This window comes from Pelobates fuscus, chromosome 3 (genome assembly GCF_036172605.1).
Source record: "Pelobates fuscus isolate aPelFus1 chromosome 3, aPelFus1.pri, whole genome shotgun sequence".
Lineage (NCBI taxonomy): Eukaryota > Metazoa > Chordata > Amphibia > Anura > Pelobatidae > Pelobates > Pelobates fuscus.
In genome coordinates this window covers 73,703,447-73,725,574 of record NC_086319.1, presented here as the reverse complement: position 1 = coordinate 73,725,574, position 22,128 = coordinate 73,703,447, and the positions used below count along the sequence as shown (strand labels likewise).

The window sequence follows — 22,128 nt, the reverse complement described above, 5'->3', positions numbered from 1 at the left end:
CTGTCTGCCAAAAGCCAAACCAACTCATTCCATAATTGGAAACTGTGTCTGAAAGTGGTCAGCTGACACTTTTAGCCAATCACAGCCGCCCATTGCTTCTCAGGTTAATGCTTCCTCTGCCCAAGCAGCTCAAAGGAGATGGGTTGCTGGTTGCATTAAACTTGTGAAAATGGTTTAACACTGAATGGAAGGATGGCATCAGTATGACCACTTCAACTAGATGAAGGAGATACAGTGCGTTTTAACCACAGTTGGACTGAAACTACCATGTAGTCCTAGTATAGCTAGGGGTGTACAATTTTAGTTAGCTCTAGCTGTATGAGTAAATAAAGCTGTTTTATTTTCCAAGTCCAAAAGTCATGTGCTTCTTAATTTTTATTACAATGAACATATATTTTCATACATTCATTTTTCCCATATATCAATTTTTATTGATTCTTACATTCATTTTTAAAGGATCACTATAGGGTCAGGAACACAAACCTGTATTCCTGACACTATAGTGTTAAAACCACCATCTAGCCCCCCCTGGGCCCCTCATGCCTCCATAAATATAGCAAAATCTTACTGTTTTAAAGCCAGAAGCTGGGCCACTTACCTTTATCCAGCGCTGGGCTCCCTCGCCGCTGATGACCTCTCCTCCCCTGCCGAAGTCAGCCCCCAAGTGGAGCGGAATGCCCCCTCATTCAAACACTCCATAGGAAAGCATTTCTCAATGCTTTCCTATGGACGTTCTGCACGCTGAATATGATTTTCGCGTTCAGCGTCGCAAGAAGACAGCCACTAGAGGCTGGATTAACCCTGCAATGTAAACATAGCAGTGTCTCTGAAAAAACCTGAAGGGTTAAAGCCTGGGGGACCTGGTACCCAGACCACTTCATTGAGCTGAAGTAGTCTGGGTGACTATATAGTGTCCCTTTAAGAAATATGCATGCACAATGACACCCAGTCAGTTGGCAAAAGCTCTGCTCTTTTATATCATGAAACATATTATCTGGATGAGCAAATGCAGAGATTAATGTTTGTACTCCACCTCTCTTTCCTCCCCCCCCCCCCCCCCCCCCCTAAACATTGTGTGCCTTGGCTATGCCAGGACTTAACTAGAAACCGAGGTTGGTTTTGATATATAATTAAAAGAAAATGAAGCAAGAGCTGGATGAAAATGTTACGATAATTGCAATTCTCAACGTACTGTGATGCGTGACAGTTCTTCTTTAAGAGCATGAGAAAGCTAACCTATATGTATGGTGCACCTATAGATGGCTTTTGGAGCATCAATATTTGATTAGATCATTTGAAGTTACACTCAATGCTTGAAGTAATAGATATTTGTTTGAAGTGTTTTCTAGTTAATGTATTAAAAAAACTAAAGACAAAAGATACCCACTCTTAAGTTTGCCAAGTCCCCTCCCAAACCAGGAAATGGCTCCACCAAAGAGGAGTTTCTAATTCAGATCTGTGAAGTCTGATCTTAATCCCGAAAACTCTGTCCTGTAGAAATGTCTGCGATATGCAGTTCCATTCATCAAATATGAGTAGGACGGCAGAATAAGCCTAGCAAGCATAGTGCAGTTGCTTGCAATCTGTTTATTAACTGCATGGTTCACTGTGAATCTGGGTGTGCAATCTTCACCTGAGCTGTCATCTGCATGGTCAAATAGGCGTTGATGGAGTTTAGTGGGGGGTGCACAGACTGCACACTTAACTGCAAGATGTGTCCTACAAGCAAACTGAACAGAAAGAAGTAAAACCTCCTCCTTTGATGTCAGAGGGTGAAGGTGCTTTTTCGACTGGTGAAAGCATCTATTTTAAGCAATATAACTATCAAAGTTTGTGTACTTTTCAATATGTTTGAGTGAAACCAGATGCAAATTCCCTCCCAACACCCCAAACTGTCTTCTATACTGTATCCTGGACTATACTATTAAAATTTGCACAGGATGAGCCTAAGTATTAAATCTGTTTTCCCTTTTGAAGAGGGTTTTTCTTAAGGATATGAGTTTCAAGAAGCAATATTTTAAAATAAATAGGCATATTTCCTTCCTGTGTTCCATCTGCTCATTTTTTATGATCAGAAGAAGATTGTACTTGAAAAATCTATTTTTATTTAAAAAAAAAAAAAAACAGATCAAGCTCTGTGCTGGTTTATTTTTATTAAATTAAAGGGAAACTCCAGTGCCAGGAAAACAATCCGTTTAATAATTACACTTGCCGGGTTATGAGTAGTGGGAGTAGTTGGCACCCAGACCACTCCAATGAGCAGAAGTGGTCTGGGTGCCTGGTCCCTTTAATAAAAAGGAATCATGACATGTCACACATGTCATGTGTCCTTAAGGGGTTAATCATTTTTGCTATATATTTTTTTTTAATTCTTTATTTTGTTTGTGCATATGATTAACAAGCATGTTTGCCGTGCCACAATAGCTGGAGCAAACTGGACTGTATACATAAGAGAACATCATTATGGCATTTAAAACATTGCACATTTTTAAGTAAGTAATCAGGATGAATCAATATGGCATGTCACTGTGGAGTATGTGGTTATAACAGATTAATTAGTGGGTAAACTTGCAAGGCAGATTGCTCTTAGTGGTATATGTTAGCTATCATCCTTGCTATCTGTTCTACTCCTTGTTTATGGTAGAAATGTATAGCACAATGTGTGATGAGAGGCAGAGAATGAAATATTACAATACTAATAAGATACCAACATTGTGAAGATTAACAATTCGCTTGCGTGATGTGTGTAGCAGTAGCTGCTAGCAGTTGCTATGTTCGCTGGTTGTGTGATAAGCGTGTAGTGTTTTCTGAACGCTAGTGTGCTAGTCTGCAAAATGTGAGTTAAGAGGTACACGGTCACATGTTTAGTGCTTGCTAGTTAAATGTGGAGGCATATACATAGCAAGATCATTTTGTTAAGTTACATCAGCTGAGTCAGTGAGCTCGATAAAAAAACAGAACAAAAAGAAAAAGCAGTGAATAACAAAAAGGAAATCATAGTTAAAGCAGGTTATCCAAAGCAAGTGTAGTCGCCCTGGGGCTTGTTGTTAAAGCATAGTACATGTAAAGCACGCATTTCACCATCCACTCCTTCCCCTCATTGACACCTCTCCCAGACCGCGCCGGGCAGGCCTGAATCAAGCAGTCACTTTCTTGTTGATGCAGTCGCTGAAAGCCATCTTGATGTCTGGAATCGAGAGGCAGCCCAAATCCCTGGTGCACGTGAGTGTCGCTGGTGAGGGAGAGCCGGCTTAAGGACTGTGCCATCAAGGTTGTTGCTCGGGTTGTGCCGTCCGTCCGTGTCTACACCTCGGCGGTATCGCCCGAGGGACACACATCCGGGGTTGCTCTCTGTGTCGTTCTCCAGTAAGTCGGCATTATTGTTTAAAAAGTGTCCGCATGTTATTGACAGGCGGTTATGCTCCGGGGCAGGTTGTCATGATGGTCGGTCAAAGTAAGGTGATCTTTCCTGTGTACCGCTTGTTCGCGCTCGCTGGTCGCGCACATGGTTGGCGTGCGGCGGCCATCTTGAGGACCCCTGCTCTGCAAGCTCTCTTTCGGTGGGGTGGTTGTTTAGGCCCCGTCAGTATAGCCGTAGCGGCCCATGGAGACTGGGATAACCCCCCGGTCCAAAGGGGGGGGGAGGGGGAGGCAAGACGCCGGCCGGAGACCCGGGAGAGCGGCTGTCTCTGCCCGGCTCAAGCTCCAGCGAGCTTCGTGCCTCGTCGGGTTACTTCGGGCACCAGTCAGGGTCATGAAAGGTATCCCCGTGTGCCCCATCAGTTGGGGGTCCCGGTGGGCACCAGTATGGACCTGTGGTTGCCGTTGGCTCCGATTCTTCAGGCCCAGACAGAGCACGTCTGATCCCGCCGGCGGTCAGGCCCCGCCCCATTTTTGCTATTCTATTTAGATTAATTTGAATTAATTTGATTAATCCCCTTCTAAGGAACAGCAAGGGTTTGTAGCAAGGTTCATTTACAAAACTGCCAATTTCTATTGCCATCTGCACTTTTTGTAAAATTGAGAGAAAAAAGAGGGCACACTCTTCACAAGCAGGCTAAAGTGTTTTAGGTGTGTGGATTGTTTCTTTAAGCAAGTTCTGTGTCAGGTATCAAGTTAATTTACCTCAAATAGTGCTTTGATTTTGAGATCTGGCACAAGGAACAAAAGATGATCTAAATAAGCTTAAAGGACCACTCTAGGCACCCAGACCACTTCAGCTTAATGAAGTGGTCTGGGTGCCAGGTCCTTCTAGGGTTAACCCATTTTTTCATAAACATAGCAGTTTCAGAGAAACTGCTATGTTTATGAATGGGTTAAGCCTTCCCCCTATGTCCTCTAGTGGCTGTCTCATTGACAGCCGCTAGAGGCGCTTGCGTGATTCTCACTGTGATTTTCACAGTGAGAGCACGCCAGCGTCCATAGGAAAGCATTGTGAATGCTTTCCTATGTGACCGGCTGAATGCACGCGCAGCTCTTGCCGCGCGTGCGCATTCAGCCGACGGGGCGGAGAAGAGGAGGATCGGAGGAGGAAAGCAGGAGGAGATCTCTCCGTCCAGCGCTGGAAAAAGGTAAGTTTTTACCCCTTTCCTCTTTCCAGAGCCGGGCGGGAGGGGGTCCCTGAGGGTGGGGGCACCCTCAGGGAACTCTAGTGCCAGGAAAACGAGTGCTTTCCTGGCACTAGAGTGGTCCTTTAAGATATTAAATATCATGGAGTGAAAGAAATATAAAAAAGACTGTGTTGCTCTAAACCCTTTAACATTTTCATTTTGTAATTCCCTATCTAGATAAATTATATGCAGAACTAACAAAATAGCCTACATTTGATGTCTGCAAGTCCCTGCTCTCTGCAGCCTCACAGTGAGATCTCACCAATCCATAAAGCCCATCATGAAGTCAGTTTAATTCAATCCTATCGGATTGAGGAGCTGTTTGTATGTGGTGCTTTATGGAGACAGCAAGTGTTTGAGGAGTTTCTTGTAAATGAGCTGTCAACTGCTCAATCAAATTGGTGCTGCTTGGGGTGAAGTAAGAGGGCACACATGTGCTTACCTAGCATTCACATATCATGTTCTAGAATCGTTCAGCTGTAAATTTTAGATTAACCACCGTGCATTTTTAAAAATGGGCAACGGTTTAGCTTAACAATCACATAGCTTATTGTGTGTTTTATTTATATATTTATTTTTCTTTTATTTTTCATTATAAATTAATGGGAGATGTGAGTGTAAAATGACAAACCTAAAGTTTCAAGTAAATTTCAGTATTTAAATATTATGTAATGAAAGTTGAAACTAACTCCCTAACCAAGTTGTATGCCTATAGTGGGAACAGACATGTACCATGCTTGGTAAAAATTAACATTCAGTCATGTCACCTGCTACTCATACCAAGCATTGAAGTCAAGCTCCAAGGCCATTTTTCAGCCCTAGTGTGTGTAGGTAGGTGAGATAAGTAATCAATGTCCTAATACAGTGCTTCTTTGGGTCCCTGCACCTAACGCCAGGTTAAATACCTTCTGTAAAACAAAAACTGCAAAAAGCTGTCAAGCGGGGAAATTGTCCCCGTCCCCAGGCCACTTGCACACAGAGGTTGATTGTACCATCATTAATGGATATATATCTGCAATTCATACTCTTGGTTGAATTCAGTTCTCAACCCCTTTTGCAGATTATTGCAAGATGAAAATAAATATTGAATGTTGGCACTTTGCATACATGTTCCGTTTGTTGTTGGCTTGCAAATTGCAAAGAATTTAATTCTGATCTACTCCCTTAGTACATTTTAAAATCCAAAACCATGTTGGTTTATTAAAAACTTCTTCTCCATGATTTGATTATTTATTTGTACATTTTAAAACCTATCATTTTTAATGAATTTGTGTCACTAAACACAAAAGTGACTAACACCAATTCTGCAGGGGTTTCTCATTGGAAATATCTCCCAGAATATTACGCTTTATATAACTTTCTGTATACAAGCTAGTATGCTAGATGGATCCCAGTAATGGCTATCACTTGTCACTGCAAAGCCTGTAGATAACCTTTTATTATGGTGCTCAAATAGTAATTGGGGATGAAACTTCATGGCTACATCTACCCTGGAGCCTGGGCTTGCCATTATGTACCCTCCAACTGTTTTTGGCCTCCCTTAAAGTGCCTTTGTCATCAATTTAAACATTATCTATTCTGCTTCTATATATTTTCCTGCGTCTGAAATTTTTTTTTTGAGTGCTATTGTTTTCATAAAATACATGAGGAAAGGTTAGAATTACTTTTCCTTATGTATAGCAGTCAGGGTGACCAAAATTGAGCAAGGTTGAAAGCAACATTCTATTTCAGTTGCCAATCAAATGTACCCACATTCCATCAGTATAATTCACAGATTTTACTATTAATATGACGTAAAGTCATAATTTTATTAACAACACGGAGGCAAGTATTATGCTGCACTATTTCTTTATTTCCCTCAGCAGCAAAGAAAAAAATATAACATAAATCGTATGGTAACCATAAATAGTATGAGGTATGTTTTCCTAGCAACAGGAACAGCCAATCGGATTCCACTCTCCAGCATAATAGATGTCCAATAAACTGTTTCCTCTTTCTTGCGATCCCGAACAAGGACAACCGTCTAACAGAAAAGGGAACACCAACAAATAAGGATACTATGTCAAAATTAAGCTGTTATGGAGAGGAGAAATATGGTAATATCCTAGTATAAAACTGGATGTACACATAAGTCATATTGCATGTCATCAAACATAACCAGACAAAAGTGGATCGACATAATTTAGACTGAATTCAGACAATCCTAAACAGGATAATCCCATACTCAAAGACTTACCATGAAGTCAACTTACCCATATTCAATCAATTCTCGGGATGGGAGGGATAATACTCGCCTCCGTGTTAATAAAATCATGACTTTACGTCATGTTAATAGTAAAATCTGTGAATTTTATTAAGACACAGAGGCTCCTATTATGCTGGTTTAAAGCTGGGAAACTACAGTCCCTGTGAAGTGTTGTATAGGTCTAAAATAAAAACCACGAAAGGTAGACTCCGAGGACCAGTCAGCCGCTTTCAAAATGTCCTCAATGGGGCAACCAATCAAGGAGGCCTTACAGGCCATCACTCTTGAACTGGATGAGGTGAAAATAGTGAGGTATCAATACCAGCTAGAGATATAATCCATTTGACCCAACGAGCCAGGGTAGGAGTAGACACTGGGCGATAAGGTTTCTGAAAGGAAACGAAGAGCTTGTGTTTCGATGGGTCTCGTAATGAAGAGGTGTGAAGTTCATATGTTTGTAGGCATGCGACCAGACATAAGAGTGGTCTGTCTGTGAAAGATGGATATAACACTTTTTTTTGAAGAAGTCTTAGTTCTCCAAGATATATTAAAGTACACCTTCTGGACTATAGGAACGAGCGGTAACATCCAGAGCTCTGACATCAGAAACACTCTTTCAGGATATTAAACAGGAGCATGAATAGTTTTGCCGACAGTTGCTTCAGGGATAAAGATGTATTAGTTGGCCAGGATTCGACAACGTTGAGGATGGTAGAAACATCCCATAATACTGAATAACGTGGCAATGGAGGACGTGCAAATCTGATGCCACGTAGGAGTCTACACGCCATAGGATGGCATCTGACCGGGGCTCCATCCACCCCTTGGTGTCCAGCAGATATGGAAGAACGGTAGAGGTTCACTGTTCGGTAGGCTTGACCATCATCAAATATTGAGGTTAGGAAGTGGAGAATGGAGATCAGAGGATCCTACTATTCAATCTGGTGCGGCGCCAAAAATAGAGTGACTGTTCCAAGCTTCCATGTGAAGAAGCCACCATTTCAGTTAGTCTTTACACCTGAGTCCAGAGTGACTATATCTGTGTAGAATGCACCATCTTTCAGATGGGAAGTCCGTAAGCGTTGTAGGGCTTGATAGTGAATAGGGCCCCGAAAAATGGCTTGGAAGCCGCCAGGAGACCAATCATTCTCGAGAATTGTTTGAGCGTAAGTTGAGGGGCTGGTCAAGTATAAGACGTACTCATCGACTCCCTAGTAGAGCGTTCACGGGTTTCTTGAGTTTGGTGAAGCACCACGGGGCTGAAGACTGCCCGAATGGGAGGCATGTGAACCTCCATTTCCTTCCTTGCCATATGAACTGCAGGAAGTCTTGGTGTTGTAGTGCAATCGACACTGTGAGATAGGCATCTTGTAGATCTAACTTCGTCATCCAATGGTTGGAGAATATCTCATAAATGTATCCCTTCCATCTTGAAATGGTTGTAGGTTATATAAGCGTTGAGTTGCTTCAAATATATCACTGGGCGGACACTTCCGCCTTTTTTGGCAACCAGGAATAGGTTGCTCACATAGCCCGGTGCAAATATAGGGATTTCTATGATTGCTTGTTTGTGCCTCAGATCCAATATTTCCTTGGTGACCAGGGAATATTGTACTGGCAGAGACGGGGGGGGGGGGGGGAAGGAAGGAGTCTGCCCCCCCACTGCCAATGGGAAGAATGAAAATTGAGAGGACTTACCATAAGGTCGTCGTCCTGAGTGAGCGCCTCGTGATCCACAAGCAACCCAGGGTCACCCATGCTGTGGGAAGAAGCATGCGGTGTTCCAGGAAACTGGCCCGCCCTGTATAGGAGCCTCTGTTCTGCCTAAACAAACTTCTGTTAACACGGCCGGACAGACGGATCCTGGCTGTTCCGGCCCCACCAAAAACTCTAGGGTTAAACACTTTGTGCATATTTGTTTGCACTGTATCCAGAGCAGTGAACGCATGTACAAAAGAATCAAGCTCTTTGACAAAATTGTCCCTGAAAATGAGACCTTTGGCTTGAGCGCCCGGCTCTTTCAGAGCCATGTTTACCATTTTTGGTAACATTTTCAATAACATAGATTTGCGAAGTTCTGTGGCCATCACAGTGTTGGCATTGCCAATTAAGCAAATCACTCTTTTGGATCCAACCACATATGATGGAACGATCTAGCCCTCGGTCGTCTTCGACCACTTCAAATATCTTGGTTGCCGGACCCGAGATATCCAAGACTTTATCCTGGCAGTTGCTCAAGGAAAAATTTAGGCTTCCAGCCTGTCTTCCCCAGGCATTGAATAATTATTGGGTCAACAGCAGGCGTCATCTGGGACCGTAGGGCGTGGGCATTCTGCCCGCAATTTATTTCGGGTCACCTTATCTAAAGGCTTGCGTACTCGTGATGCTATATATCTGCCTATGTGGTCTGAGGGAAACCATTCTGCTGACCGTGGGTGGCGCAGATCATCGGGGTCAAATAGGCATTTACCATGGGAATCCAAAACCTTGACTGTGTCCCCTGAGGCCCCATGTTCTATATCAATGTTACCGGGTTTAACTGTACTTGTGTCTTGGGAAGGGTCAGATTCCTCGACTCCATGTGAGAATCCGGATCCAATAGAACCTCCGAATCGTCCATATAGGACTCCTCCTCAACTCCAAATCTAATTGGGATTTTGCACGGTGGCAGATTAATCATGCCATCTGTGATGGGTGTAATGCTGTCCATCTTTGATATTGAGGAGTGCTTAACTTTAGCAAGGGCTTTGCGGCCAGAATGAGGGTGCACAGGAGTCGTTAAAGAAAAATTCTGGGTAGTAGTCGGCTGAGCGGATCTGTGCCTGAATCAAGGCTTGTGCAAATGTCTGACAGGGAGTCAGACCTTACTCCAATAACCGACATTAGGGCTTTAGTCATGGCTTTTGACACAGAATTGTCAATCAGGGTCTGCATTTCAGAAGAATCATCGAACTCAGCGTAGAAAACCGCTCCATCTCCAGACGCACCTGAAGGCGCATCAAAAACAACCTGACTGGGTGCAGTCGACCAAGAGGGTGCTGAAGCATCTTTGCCAGATGGCATTATGTCTAGAGCTGACCAGTGCAATAATACAAAATATAACCTGGGTGAAGGGTTACGTAGCCCAGAAACAGAGGATCTACTGGAAAGGAAAAACTTTTTACTCACAGGAATTGAAAGCAGTAGTAATTATAAGCAGGAAAACCAGAGCCGTCCAACCGTCACTAAAGCTAAACCTCAAGTCTGAGTTCCGGCCATTTGGGGCAATACTAGGGTCAGGATGCGGGGGGGAGGTGGAAAAAAATAACAAGAAAATGGCTGCCGCGAATGGCAAAACACACAAATTAAAGTAGGAGAACCAGGAGCTAATAGAGCATTTGCGGCATAATACGAATAAGCTGTTTATTTGTAATAACCAAATAAAATATTACAAATATCAAACTCAACAATATAATGCTGTAAAAATATGTAATCATAATTAAGGATATTACGTAGAAGATCCCACAGTTAAGAAACCGTGGGACCTGGTGTTACTTAACTGAGGGAGCAGCAAAGAAAGAGGAAACCGTTTATTGAACACCGCCTATTATGCTGTAAAGTGGAATCCGATTTGGCTGTTCCTGTCGCTTGGAATATATACCTCTCAGACTATTTATTGTTACCATACGATTTGTTATATTTTTTTTCTTTGCTGCGGAGAGATATAAAGAGTGCAGCATAATAGAAGCCTCCGTGTCTTCATAAAATCAATCCCACAGAAGGAAGATCAGCAAGAGCACAAAATGGCTGCACCCAGGTACTGAGATACAACGAAAATAAATCTAATTCAGGGCTATTGACAATGGGGATAGTATACCAAGGGAATTGGGAAATGAAAGCCAAAAGAGGGTGGGGGTGTTTTAATATCTTGCCAGCCATACAATACAAACTAAAAATATTAATTATGGATACTATGTCAATGGACCACATTCCCTACACAACGTACCATGTTCCATTGCTAGAGAAGTTATAGATTTAGATTTATTTTTTCCATACACTCGTTTGTAATTCAGTTATCAGAATTACATTTTCCCTGGTAAGGGAATCAAGCTCCAGAGAAGCTTAATCACCTCAGACTTTGAATGCGAAGCGATCATGTTTGTCCTTGTTTAATGCAGAACACGCATATTTTACAGTATTAAACGATCAGTCACTGACTAATATTTCATTTTTTCTTTTTCAAGAACTCATCCCATCGATTTCAAGCAGTTTACTGAATCCAAATGCCATTTTTGCCAACAACGAGATGAGTCTTGCTGATATTGAAATCTACGGATTTGACTATGATTATACACTGGCTTTCTATTCGAAAGATCTCCACACTTTAATCTTCAATACCGCCAGAGATCTTCTCATTAATGAGCACCGGGTAAGTGAATTGTACAAAACTATTTATCATTTTGATCAGTCTCCTTATTTAAGCAGGCATGCAAGGATAAACACAATATCTGAACAAACAAGAGAAATAAAGAAGTGGAAAAAACAAAGTTATGCTCAAAAACTTTAGATAAAAGATATGGTTAACTATACTGGCATTTGACATGAGAAATCCTTGAAGTTTGTCTTTTGCATGGAGATTGCATGGATTTTAATCATTGCGCGACAACATTGTATAGCAATCTTTTGGACTGACTCCAGTAGTTTAAGAAATGGGTTTTCTGGCATACAGTTATCAACATTTTGCTGTAGGACCTTTTTTTTTTTTTTTTGTTGGATTTCCATCAGGTTTTCTTACTCTTTGGTACTTTGAAAAATCAGTGGAGGGCATCTATAATTTTTAAATCTACTGGTTTTTTTTTAGTTTGTTTTTTTTTTTTGTTAAAGAAATGGCAAGTAGGAAATGTCCCATTTTTCACCGATATTGCATTGTATGAAAAGCAGACTAAAACTAAATACCATTTTGATTGCAAATATGTTAAGCGCCTCTTACTTTAGCCATGCTTTTTGCGTTTATTTCTGAATCCCTCTGCAAACGTATGTAGGTTCTAATGCGATGTGTTAACAAACAACTTTAACATATTATTCTTGTGAACGGCTAGCTTTTAACTCAGATGGGTGGGTGACTAGCCATTGTCACGTGTGCTGGGGGTGCATCTTTCACACAATTACAAATATCTCTGTATGTGCAGTAGGGATTGACCAAAATTTTCTGCCGAAACTGGGCTAATTTCGTCTTAAAACAGGTTTAAATCTGCCGAAAATGGGGCAGAGTGACTTGTCAGGTCCGACATTACGAGGCCCCTCCACTCCTGCCGGGGAGAGAGCCAGTACAGTCTGCAGCACCACCCGGTGTGAGCTACAGACTGTGCTGTATCTCGCAATCTCTTGCCAATCAGAACGTTGCCGCTGGTTACCACGGCAATGCTCTGACTTCAGGACATCGCAAGATACAACAGTCTGCAGCTCCCACTGGGCGAAACTGCAGACTGGAGGGACACGAACGCCAGGGAAAGGATAAAAAAAGTATTTCTAACACCCTCTCTGTCACTGTCATCCCTCCCTCAGTCATTGTCACCAGTCATCCCCTCACTCCCTCACTCTGCCACTAGGCACCCCCTCACTCTGCCACCAGTAACCCCCTCCCTGTCACACCCTCCCTCACTCTGCCACCTGTTACTCTGTCTGTCAACCCCTCCTTCCCTCACTCTGCCACCTGTCCCTCCCACGCTCTGTCACCCCCTCCATCCCTATCCCACCCCACACTATGTATCCTACCCATACTGCATCTCTATCACCCCACACTATGTGCCCTACACACACTACATCCCTAGCCCACCCACACTATGTGCCCTACACACACTACATCCCTAGCCCACCCACACTATGTGCCCTACACACACTACATCCCTAGCCCACCCACACTATGTGCCCTACACACACTACATCCCTAGCCCACCCCACACTATGTGCCCTACACACACTACATCCCTAGCCCACCCCACACTATGTGCCCTACACACACTACATCCCTAGCCCACCCCACACTATGTGCCCTACACATACTAAATTCCTAGCCCACCCCACACTATGTGCCTTACACACTACATAACCTACACAGATACACTCTACATCCCTTTCCCACACCTTACTATATTCCATACACACTACATAACCTACACAAATCATTTGGGGAAAAGTCATTTTCAGTTTTGGGTTTCAGCCCAGAATTTTAATTTTGGTGCATCCCTAATGTGCATTTTTTCAAGCTGAAACACTGCACTTACTGACTCTTACTAACATAACCACTTCAAATCACTGCAGTGGTCATGGTGGTTGGAGTAACATTTTAATTAGCTTCTTTATAATGACACTGTTATCATAGCACTATGCTGGTTTCTGTCAGCCTCCAGTCCTCTCCACTGTGTCCCTTGAGGACTATCATCTCTGGATATTTCCTGGTAGTCTGTTTTTCCACCACTTTTCCCTGCGGGATATTTGACAGAAGCCAACTCTTTCCCCAGATGCTGCGGAAATAAATACATTTTGTTTTTCTTCTAGTTCCATAGCATTTTCTATGGGCTAGGTGACAATCTCTTGGGGTACAATTGTTTTCCCTACTAGTGGATTGAATGGGTCTGATTACTACTAAGTGCAATTCTGATACATACAGATGATGACTAACATATATATTTAATTTTTTTGGGAATGTGTGCAATTGAAAACAGTGCCTGTAGCATGAATTTGAGCAAATTAGGGCTAGATACATGTCTGTGTATGGATTGGAGGGCTAGATTCATCCATATAGCTAAAAAAGGTAATCTAATGATCACTGTGGTAACAACAAACACAGGAAAGAAGCTTAATTCGGATCTTCCAGCAGTTTAGTAGATGGTACTCTAATTTGGTTTCCTTATGTGCGATTGCCATGTATACGGATACCAAATTAAGGTGCTCTCTAAAAGAGCAAAATTAACAATCTCCCCATGACCCGCAGATCATACTGTTACATATCAAAACTCTTAAATATCCCCCACAGAGCAAAACAGTCAAACAGCGAACACATGGCCGGCCAGCCTGACAGACATACACACGTGCGCAGAGACATACAGTCATACATACAGATACAGCTATACACACACTTATACAGCGTGTGACGGGCTGGTGTATTGCAGGGGTTGCGGTGAAGGCCGGGCTCTAGGTTGCCGACTCCTGTGTGTTGAGCCATATGAAGCTGGCCATAGGGCAAGCTGTATGAATAAAGATTTAAGTATAACATGATATCTGTCTGTTGCTAGTAGTCTAGGACTAAACTCGAAAAATGGCTAAATAAGCAAGGAGTATGTAAGAGTGAATTAGGTGTATTGGGCAATTCTTCTGGAAGAATTGGTAATACAGGTACAAAATCTACTACTGAGAAGCTATCCATATGTTTAAAAGTCCTCAATGCGTTTTGAAAGCAGCAGCTTATTTTTTAAAGTCTCATAGCTGATATCTGCAGCAGCAGGAGTGGAGTTAAACCTTAATAGCTAGCTTAATTAAATTGATTATCCTTGGTATTTTTATTTTCAGTGCCTTGCAAAGTATGCAACAGACGAGTTCACCCATATCACTGAACAACAAATGCATGGCATACATTAGCATTTTTTTTACACCCTGAAACTCAGAATTTCAAGGTGACAAGGATTTGTTTGAATACATCTATTCTTTTAACGTTGAGATTCAGGGTCCCTCCTTTGGAAATTTTAGAGCAGTGCTTGCTTTATGAGAAACCCTGATTGTCTGTCATACTGGTACGAATGCATTGGGATGATGTGCTGCCTTTGTGGGTGTAGGTATTGTCTGTGATGCTGATTGCGTCATGGATATGCCCTATCACCATCACACACTCACCCACCCAATATCAGATTTGCCAAAGTTCCTCTGCGCTCCATCAATCTCATTCTTTTCCCAATGCTTTTCAATCAGAATTATCAGCATGTAGCATCATGCTGGGTGTGGTGACACTAATGCAAACTCCTTTAGTTTTTGAATATCTCAAGAGGGAAGTGCCTCTTGTGGCTGGCTGGATCCATTTCTAAGAATCCGCATTGTTTACACTTTAAGACTGCATGGATATGGTCTTTGCTCCAGATCAACTATTTTAAGTGGTTTTGGTACATTGACCCTGTAAGGAAAATAAAAGCATAGATATTGTATTCTGTAAGTTAATGCAGATTAAATAACCATAAAGATGTTACAATTATCTTGCTATTAACCTTCACCTTTGAGCTTAAGGGCTTCTATATTGTTAGGAATACCAAGTTGTATTCCTTACACTGGTGGTGCCCAAAAAGTAGATTCCCAGATGTTTTAGAACAACAACTCCGATGATACTTTGCATGCCTTTTTAGAATGACCAAGCATTATGGAAGCTGTAGTTTTTAAAACCTCTTGGGATCTGGAGAACAAGTGGGTAACAAAACATACACTCTCAACCTTTTTGCAGACGACATACTCCTGACTTTGACGCAGCCACAAATCTCATTACCCAATCTATTACAGTGCATACAAGACTATAACAAAGTATCCTACTACAAACTAAATCTGACGAAAACACAAGCGATGGGGCTTGACCTCCCGGGACACCTCAAACGGACACTGACCGCATCCTTCAACTTTGAATGGAGGGATGATTACCTTCTTAGGGATCAAGATAGCTAAGACAACACCCCTACTACTCAAATACAACTACGAGAAGCTATCACAAGAGATAACACAAACTCTCCAGGCGTGGGACAAAAATTTCCACTCCTGGCACGGGCGTATAGCGGCCTTTAAGATGAAGTTGCTGCCAAAACTGCAATACATGTACCGCACACTACAGAACTGCATCCCCAAACGGTTTATGGTAGCCTTACAAAAAACCATTACAAGGTTTGTATGGGCAAATAAAAGACCGCGTAGCAATGCACACGCTTAAACCCGTAGCTAGGGGAGGGATGAACTTTCCAGACATAAAACTGTACTACAAGGCCATGCTCCTTTCCACGGTAGCAATCACACATAGGACGACTACAGCCCCACAATGGGTAGACATTGAATCCCACTGGTCGTGTAAAGCTGGGCTACACCACCTATTTTGGGTACCGACACAACAGAGGCCAGACACACCACACATGCTAGCGCCGACAAAATTGCTCCTGGATACGTGAGACACGCACCGGGGTACACCTAAGTGGCCAATCACAGATATCGTTAGCCACGCCACTTTACAGCATACATTTGCGGAATCTGACATTTGACTATGCCACTTGGACTAAAGCGGGATGCACACACATACACTACCTATACAGCGGAACCACCATCAAACAATTCCCAGACTTGCAGTCAGAGTTTGACCACCCAAACAGGGCACTCTTCTCATACCTACAGCTAAATCCATGCTGCAGACAACCACAAATGACCTGAAAATGCCCACGATCTCCAGATTTGACACCTGGTGTCTCACCGTCATACCGCACAAAAACTCTTCTCGATGGTGTATGCAACACTGCAGGAACACACACAAACCGAAACGGACAAATTTATACAAGCTTGGCATGATGACTTAGGCCGCACTTTTACTGCAGACCAATGGTCCAAAGCTTTCACAATTCATAAGGGCAACACAGCATGTATCACACACTTTGAGCAAATACGGAAACTACACTACAGGTGGTACCTGGTCCCAACGAGACTAGCACATATATTCCCCGGCACCTCATCTAAGTGCTGGAGATGTGGGACGGGCAGAGGCTCAATATACCATGTATGGTGGACATGTAGGATCATCCGACCCTACTGGAACACAGTGGGCGAGATTCTTACCCACTTACTACCTATGCCTATAGAGTTGACACCCGAGCTATGCCTCTTGTAGATATGGCCTGAGAACCTGACGAAAGTCCACACCAAACTAGTATTTCACACAATAGCAGCATGTACCCTCATAGCCAAAGCATGGAAGACACAAGAAGCCCCCACAAAAAATATGCTGATACGGCAAATCCAAACTAATTGGGAATACGAACTAATGGCAGACCAACAGATCAGGAAACAAGAGGCAACAGCAGAGGCTGGACAAATGTGGGCAGACTACTGGCTAATGATGAGAAACCAGATAGAGAGGGACGAGTGAGCCCAAACAGAGTACAGACGGGCCGCCCACCGGTCACAACCTGGGCCCTAGAACCCAGAACACACCAAGTTAAAAAAGAAACCCCACCACACAACACACCCTTCAAATAGATAAAGACCGCACATAGAGAGAACCCCTGAGGTAGAAGGTACCGCGAAGCAACAACACCCACATGTAAATATGTTAAGCCCTCCCCCCCATCCTACCTATATGTTGACCCTCCCTCCCCCCCATGCGGAACACCGACATAGAGGGGAAGGTAATCTACTAAGAGACAGCAAACTCCCAAAAAGTGAGTGAGTACAGGGAGACCCCGAATGAATGGCACACAACCCTCACTAGAGGTCTCTTTTCTAGGTGGCTTTTGAGATAACGTCCAAAAACTCAGAACACTGGTGGACCTCCCGCCTGACCAACCAACCCCCAGGCTTTACCCCCCCCCCCCCCAGTTGAGGCCCCTAGAGCTGAGACTAGGCATCGACACATACAAACTACGGAATAGGGGGATGGCCGAGGGGGGGGTTGAAAGACGAAACACAAAAAATAACTACATGAGGGTCCATAGCAACTTCAGAACAATACACCATCATGGTGCAACAAGGGAATTGAGACCTGAGATACCTCACCCCAACAGAAAAAGCATGGTACCCGCATCACGCCATGCTCTGTAAGAACCAATGTTTCGGGAATGCAGTGTTTTTATGTATTGAACTTTTTCCCTCCTTTTCTGTACCCTTACCCATCAAAGTAAAACGAAATAAAAATTGTCAAATTGAAAAAAACAAAGCTCTTGGGATCTACCTTTTGGGCATATCTGTCTTACACTATAGTTCCCTCTGCCATGTGATAAACCACACTGATTTCTTAGAAACATCAGCACAGCAAAATGTTTTTTTATTTAATTTTTTTTTTTAAACTTTAACATTAGACTAGACAAATGTAGGTACACAAGAATAATCTGCGTGTTAAAAGGGATACTCTAAGCACCAAAACAACTTTAACTTAATGAAGCAGTTTCATTGTGTAAATCATGCAGTTTCACTGTGCAGTTCTCTACTGTTTAGCAGTTACATCACATGTTTATGAAGCCAAACTCCTATCTCTCCAGGGAGTGATTCTCGGTGTCCAAGAAAATAGGTTTCAGTTTTACAGCCATGTGTTATTTGAAATGTAATCACACACAGGTTGTTGCTCTGGCACTCACTTGACAGAGCAGGAGAACTCTTTTTTGCGGGGGGGAATTGCATGGGGAGACTGTGAGTCAGTTAGGGGAGGTGTTACTATGGCTACATAAACAGTGTTTTTTAAGAATTGAGCCGTTGGACGAAGCTGCAGGGGCATGATCTATACACTTGAACCATTCCATTAAGCTAAAATTGTTTTTGGTGCTTGGGTTGTCCCTTTACATACCTTTTAAGATGTAGTGGTTTTGGTGCTTCAAGTGTCCCTTTAAGTTATTTGTTCTATTGAGTATACTGCAACAATAAGGGTGTGCAGAATCTATTGCATCCAATATCCGTTAAGATTTGATCAAAAAGTAATTGTGCAATCCAAAAATTAATCACTACTGTTTTTGTAACCACTCTATAAGGCTTGTGTTTAAAGTTTCCAAGATTTTGCGTGTGTGTGATGTGAATATCTATGCATAATTACAAACCAATGTGAATATGACAGATGAACGTTTTAACACCCGAATTTGAATTTGTTCATCTTTCATTATTAGCATATGCATTTATTTTACTGTAACCCTAGCATTATTGGTACACTTTTCCTCCTAGACGATTTTTGTATGAAAAATGTCACACACTTCCTTTGTCAACAATTACCTATTCAATATTCTACCAGGATACTAATTGCCATTTGTCTACACCATTATTTAGATTTTTTTTTTTCAACATAGTGTGTTTTGTGCTTGTGCATTACTTTTGACATCCATGTCTATATAATTGATATATGACTTAAATGTTCGATCGTAGTAATTTAGTAATAAACTATAGTTGCATATTTATTACTGTGGATGTTGTTTGCTGTGTGAAACTTGTAGAAGAAAACGTTTTAATTCTGTTTTGAATGGCAAAAGGGGTCTCAAAATTTGTCATCTGTTCATTAGCCTTTTGGAGTTAGTCTAGGGCAGGCTTCCCCAAACTACGGCCCTCCAGATGTTGCTGAACTAAAACTCCCATGATTCTCAGCCTATCTATTTCATACATAGAATGGTGGAAGTTGTAGTTCAGCAACATCTAGATTGCCTGAATTTGGGGAAGCCTGGCCTAGGGTAATAGTGGTCTATTCATATAGAACTGTTGCCTTTATTTTTATTTAGTTATTTCTTTATTTTAGTATCCAGAGCAGTTACGGGAGTATGAATATGACCCAGCCTTTGCAATCAGAGGACTTCATTATGATGTTCATAGAGTAAGTTTAAGATCGACACCATAACCGGACGGGTATGTTAAGGTTTGTTTTTAAATCACTCGCACTTAACACCATTGTGTGCTTAAAATCCAAATTCATAACTTTCCCTTGTTAGTAAAAAGAGCCCCCTGCACCTTTCCTGGGAGTCCTTTGAGCTTTAATGCTGCAATGGTCATGAGGGATTTCCCTTAAGTTATTGCTTGTGGCCTGCCTCTTTTTTTTTTTTTTTTTTTTTTCCATTAGTTTTGGGTATATAAATGAGATTGAAAAGAACTTGTCACTTCTGGAATGTTTAGTATTCTGTACACTTATCCTCTATATGTAACATATTATAGTAATTACTTTACTAATTGGTGTTGCAGCAATTTTACAAAAGAAGTGCAGTTTATCACTGTGCTGCCCAGAAGTAGAAGGTTGTGACCAGAGCGACTCTATTTTCTATTCCTAAAATTGTATTGTGGTTCCAGAAACTGCAATAAATCCCTTAAACCGTAGCAAATGACACACAGGGTTAGCTGATTTAGTGTGACTTTAAAATTTAAGGTCAAAATACCTGACTTAGAGAATGTCTCTAGTTATTTTAACCTTACATTTCAAATTAAAGGAGCACTATAGCGTTAGTAGTATTGCTAATGCAATAGCCCTGATGCCTCTCATCAATTCGGTACTGCCTGTATAAAAAGCTGTAGTAAATGGAAAAATAGAATTCCTTACATTTTCTCCAGCGTAAAGTCTCCCTCGGCACTGCCACAACCTCCTCCTTGGGTTGCTTCATCCTGGAGGTAGGATGATGGAACAATCCAAGGCTCTTAATAGAGGATTCCTCTATATTCAGGTAATCTCTGTGGCTGACTGTGACGGCACTGCGCATGCACACGTGACTTCATGGTATGTTACGGTATGAGAAGCGGGAAGTAATAATCCCTGCTTTCATACCCAGAGAGCTTGGAGGCGTCACATGAAAAGAGTTTTGGAGATTAGGACGGGGGACAGGGCTGCAGGCACTATAACAACGTTATTATTATTTCACTCACGTGAGTATTCATTAAAGTGAAAAATCAAAGTTAAAGGAACACTGTAGGTACTTTAACAAGTTCAGTAAGTTGGAGTTGTTAAAGTGCCTACAGTGTTCTTTTAACTTTGGTTTCTCACTTTAATGAATACTCATGTGAGTGAAATCATACGAGACCTTAAAGGATCACTATAGGGTCAGGAACACAAACCTGTATTTCTGACCCTATGGTGCTAAAACCACCATTTAGGTGACTTACCCCCTTAAAAGCAATTAAAACTCCCCTTATTTCCAGCACCGCATGTGTCTGCCGGAGCTAGCCTCACCCTCTTGGTGACATTGGAATTGCCGATTTTTAGTCAATCCAATGCTTTTCCATGGGGAAAGCATTGGATTGGAAAAACTTGGCAAGGGGGCGGGCCAAACACAGTTTTGGCCAGTCAGCACCTCCTCATAGAGATGCATCTCTGAGGAAATTCCAGCGTCTCCATGCAGAGCTATCTACTGTGCAGCACTGAGCCAGGAAGCCCCTCCAGTGCCCATCTGAGGAGTGGCCACTTGGAGGTGTCCCTAGGGGCAATGTAAACACTACCTTTCCTCTAAAGGCAGTGTTTGCATGAAAATACCTGAAGGCAATGATACTTACCAGAACAACTACATTAATCTATAATTGTTCTGGTGACTATACTGTCCCTTTAAGGGTTATGTACTAAACACTGGATTTTGCTTGGATGAACAATTTTCAGTCCGACAGACTGGATGTGCCCCAATCACCTGATGCATTTAGGGTCTCAAATAAAATATATGTACTTTTGCATCCAAATCCTAGACAAAGCCCAGGTGGCTAGTATTTTCCAACCTTTAAATTAAATTAGCCACACCCACACACCCTCACCATAATAATAGTTTGTGGTGATTCATTATCTGTAGAAAAAATAAATTACACTTACCACCTGAAGTCGTCTTAATTGTAAATATTCTTATCTTCAGCCCCAGGAAAATCCAAGTAAAAAAACATCGTCCTGCAACACAACCTGGGGAAGAAAAAAAGTAAAAAATCCAATGCAAAAAAGCAATCCATTTGCGCCTGTACCTAAATCTCTCTCTGCATTTATTTTTTTTATTTTAGGCATTGTTAATGAAGATTGATGCATTTCATTACATTCAACTTGGAACAGTGTACAGGTGAGTTAAACATTGTTTCTGTTAATATTTTGTACATATTTCAACAATGTGTCATATAATTTATAACTAAGCCGTAATATATTCCTGCAAAGTTAAACAATGTTTGCCCTTGGGTTTGATTTTCATCTTCCTTTTTGTTGTTGTCTGGTCTCTTGGTAAAATAATAAAAGTAGTGGAGAATATGTGACATCCGAGGGTAGGGCAGTTTTGAAAAGGGGAATGCACAGGTTATGGTGTTTATATATTATGTGTCCAGATGTTGACAATCTTTAATCTGACGAGATACGAGTTATTCATTGGATAATATAAATGATTTTTAACGGTGTCTATGAGGAGTTGCTGCCTACTTGCTTCAATTGTAGCACAGACTGATCAGTGGAGCTTCAAATTTTATGTTCTCTTTAAGTCGTGCCTGCTGCTAAAAGAGTGTACTTTTAGATGCCATTTGTGCTGAGCACCACGTTCTGCTCTGGAATTTTTATACTCGCTTAACAAGACCGAGCCAGTGTACTATTAAGTTTTTTTT

At 42.0% G+C, this 22,128-nt stretch overlaps 1 protein-coding gene across 1 annotated transcript in view; it reads left to right on the top strand.

Annotated features, from left to right (window-relative positions):
• Window positions 1-22,128, top strand: part of NT5DC3 (5'-nucleotidase domain containing 3) — a 65,877-nt gene that overhangs the window by 5,775 nt on the left and 37,974 nt on the right. The window contains exons 2-4 of the mRNA XM_063447219.1: window positions 11,079-11,263; window positions 19,331-19,405; window positions 21,547-21,602. Of these exons, the coding sequence (XP_063303289.1) occupies window positions 11,079-11,263; window positions 19,331-19,405; window positions 21,547-21,602 (316 nt within the window). The remainder of the gene's footprint in view (window positions 1-11,078; window positions 11,264-19,330; window positions 19,406-21,546; window positions 21,603-22,128) is intronic.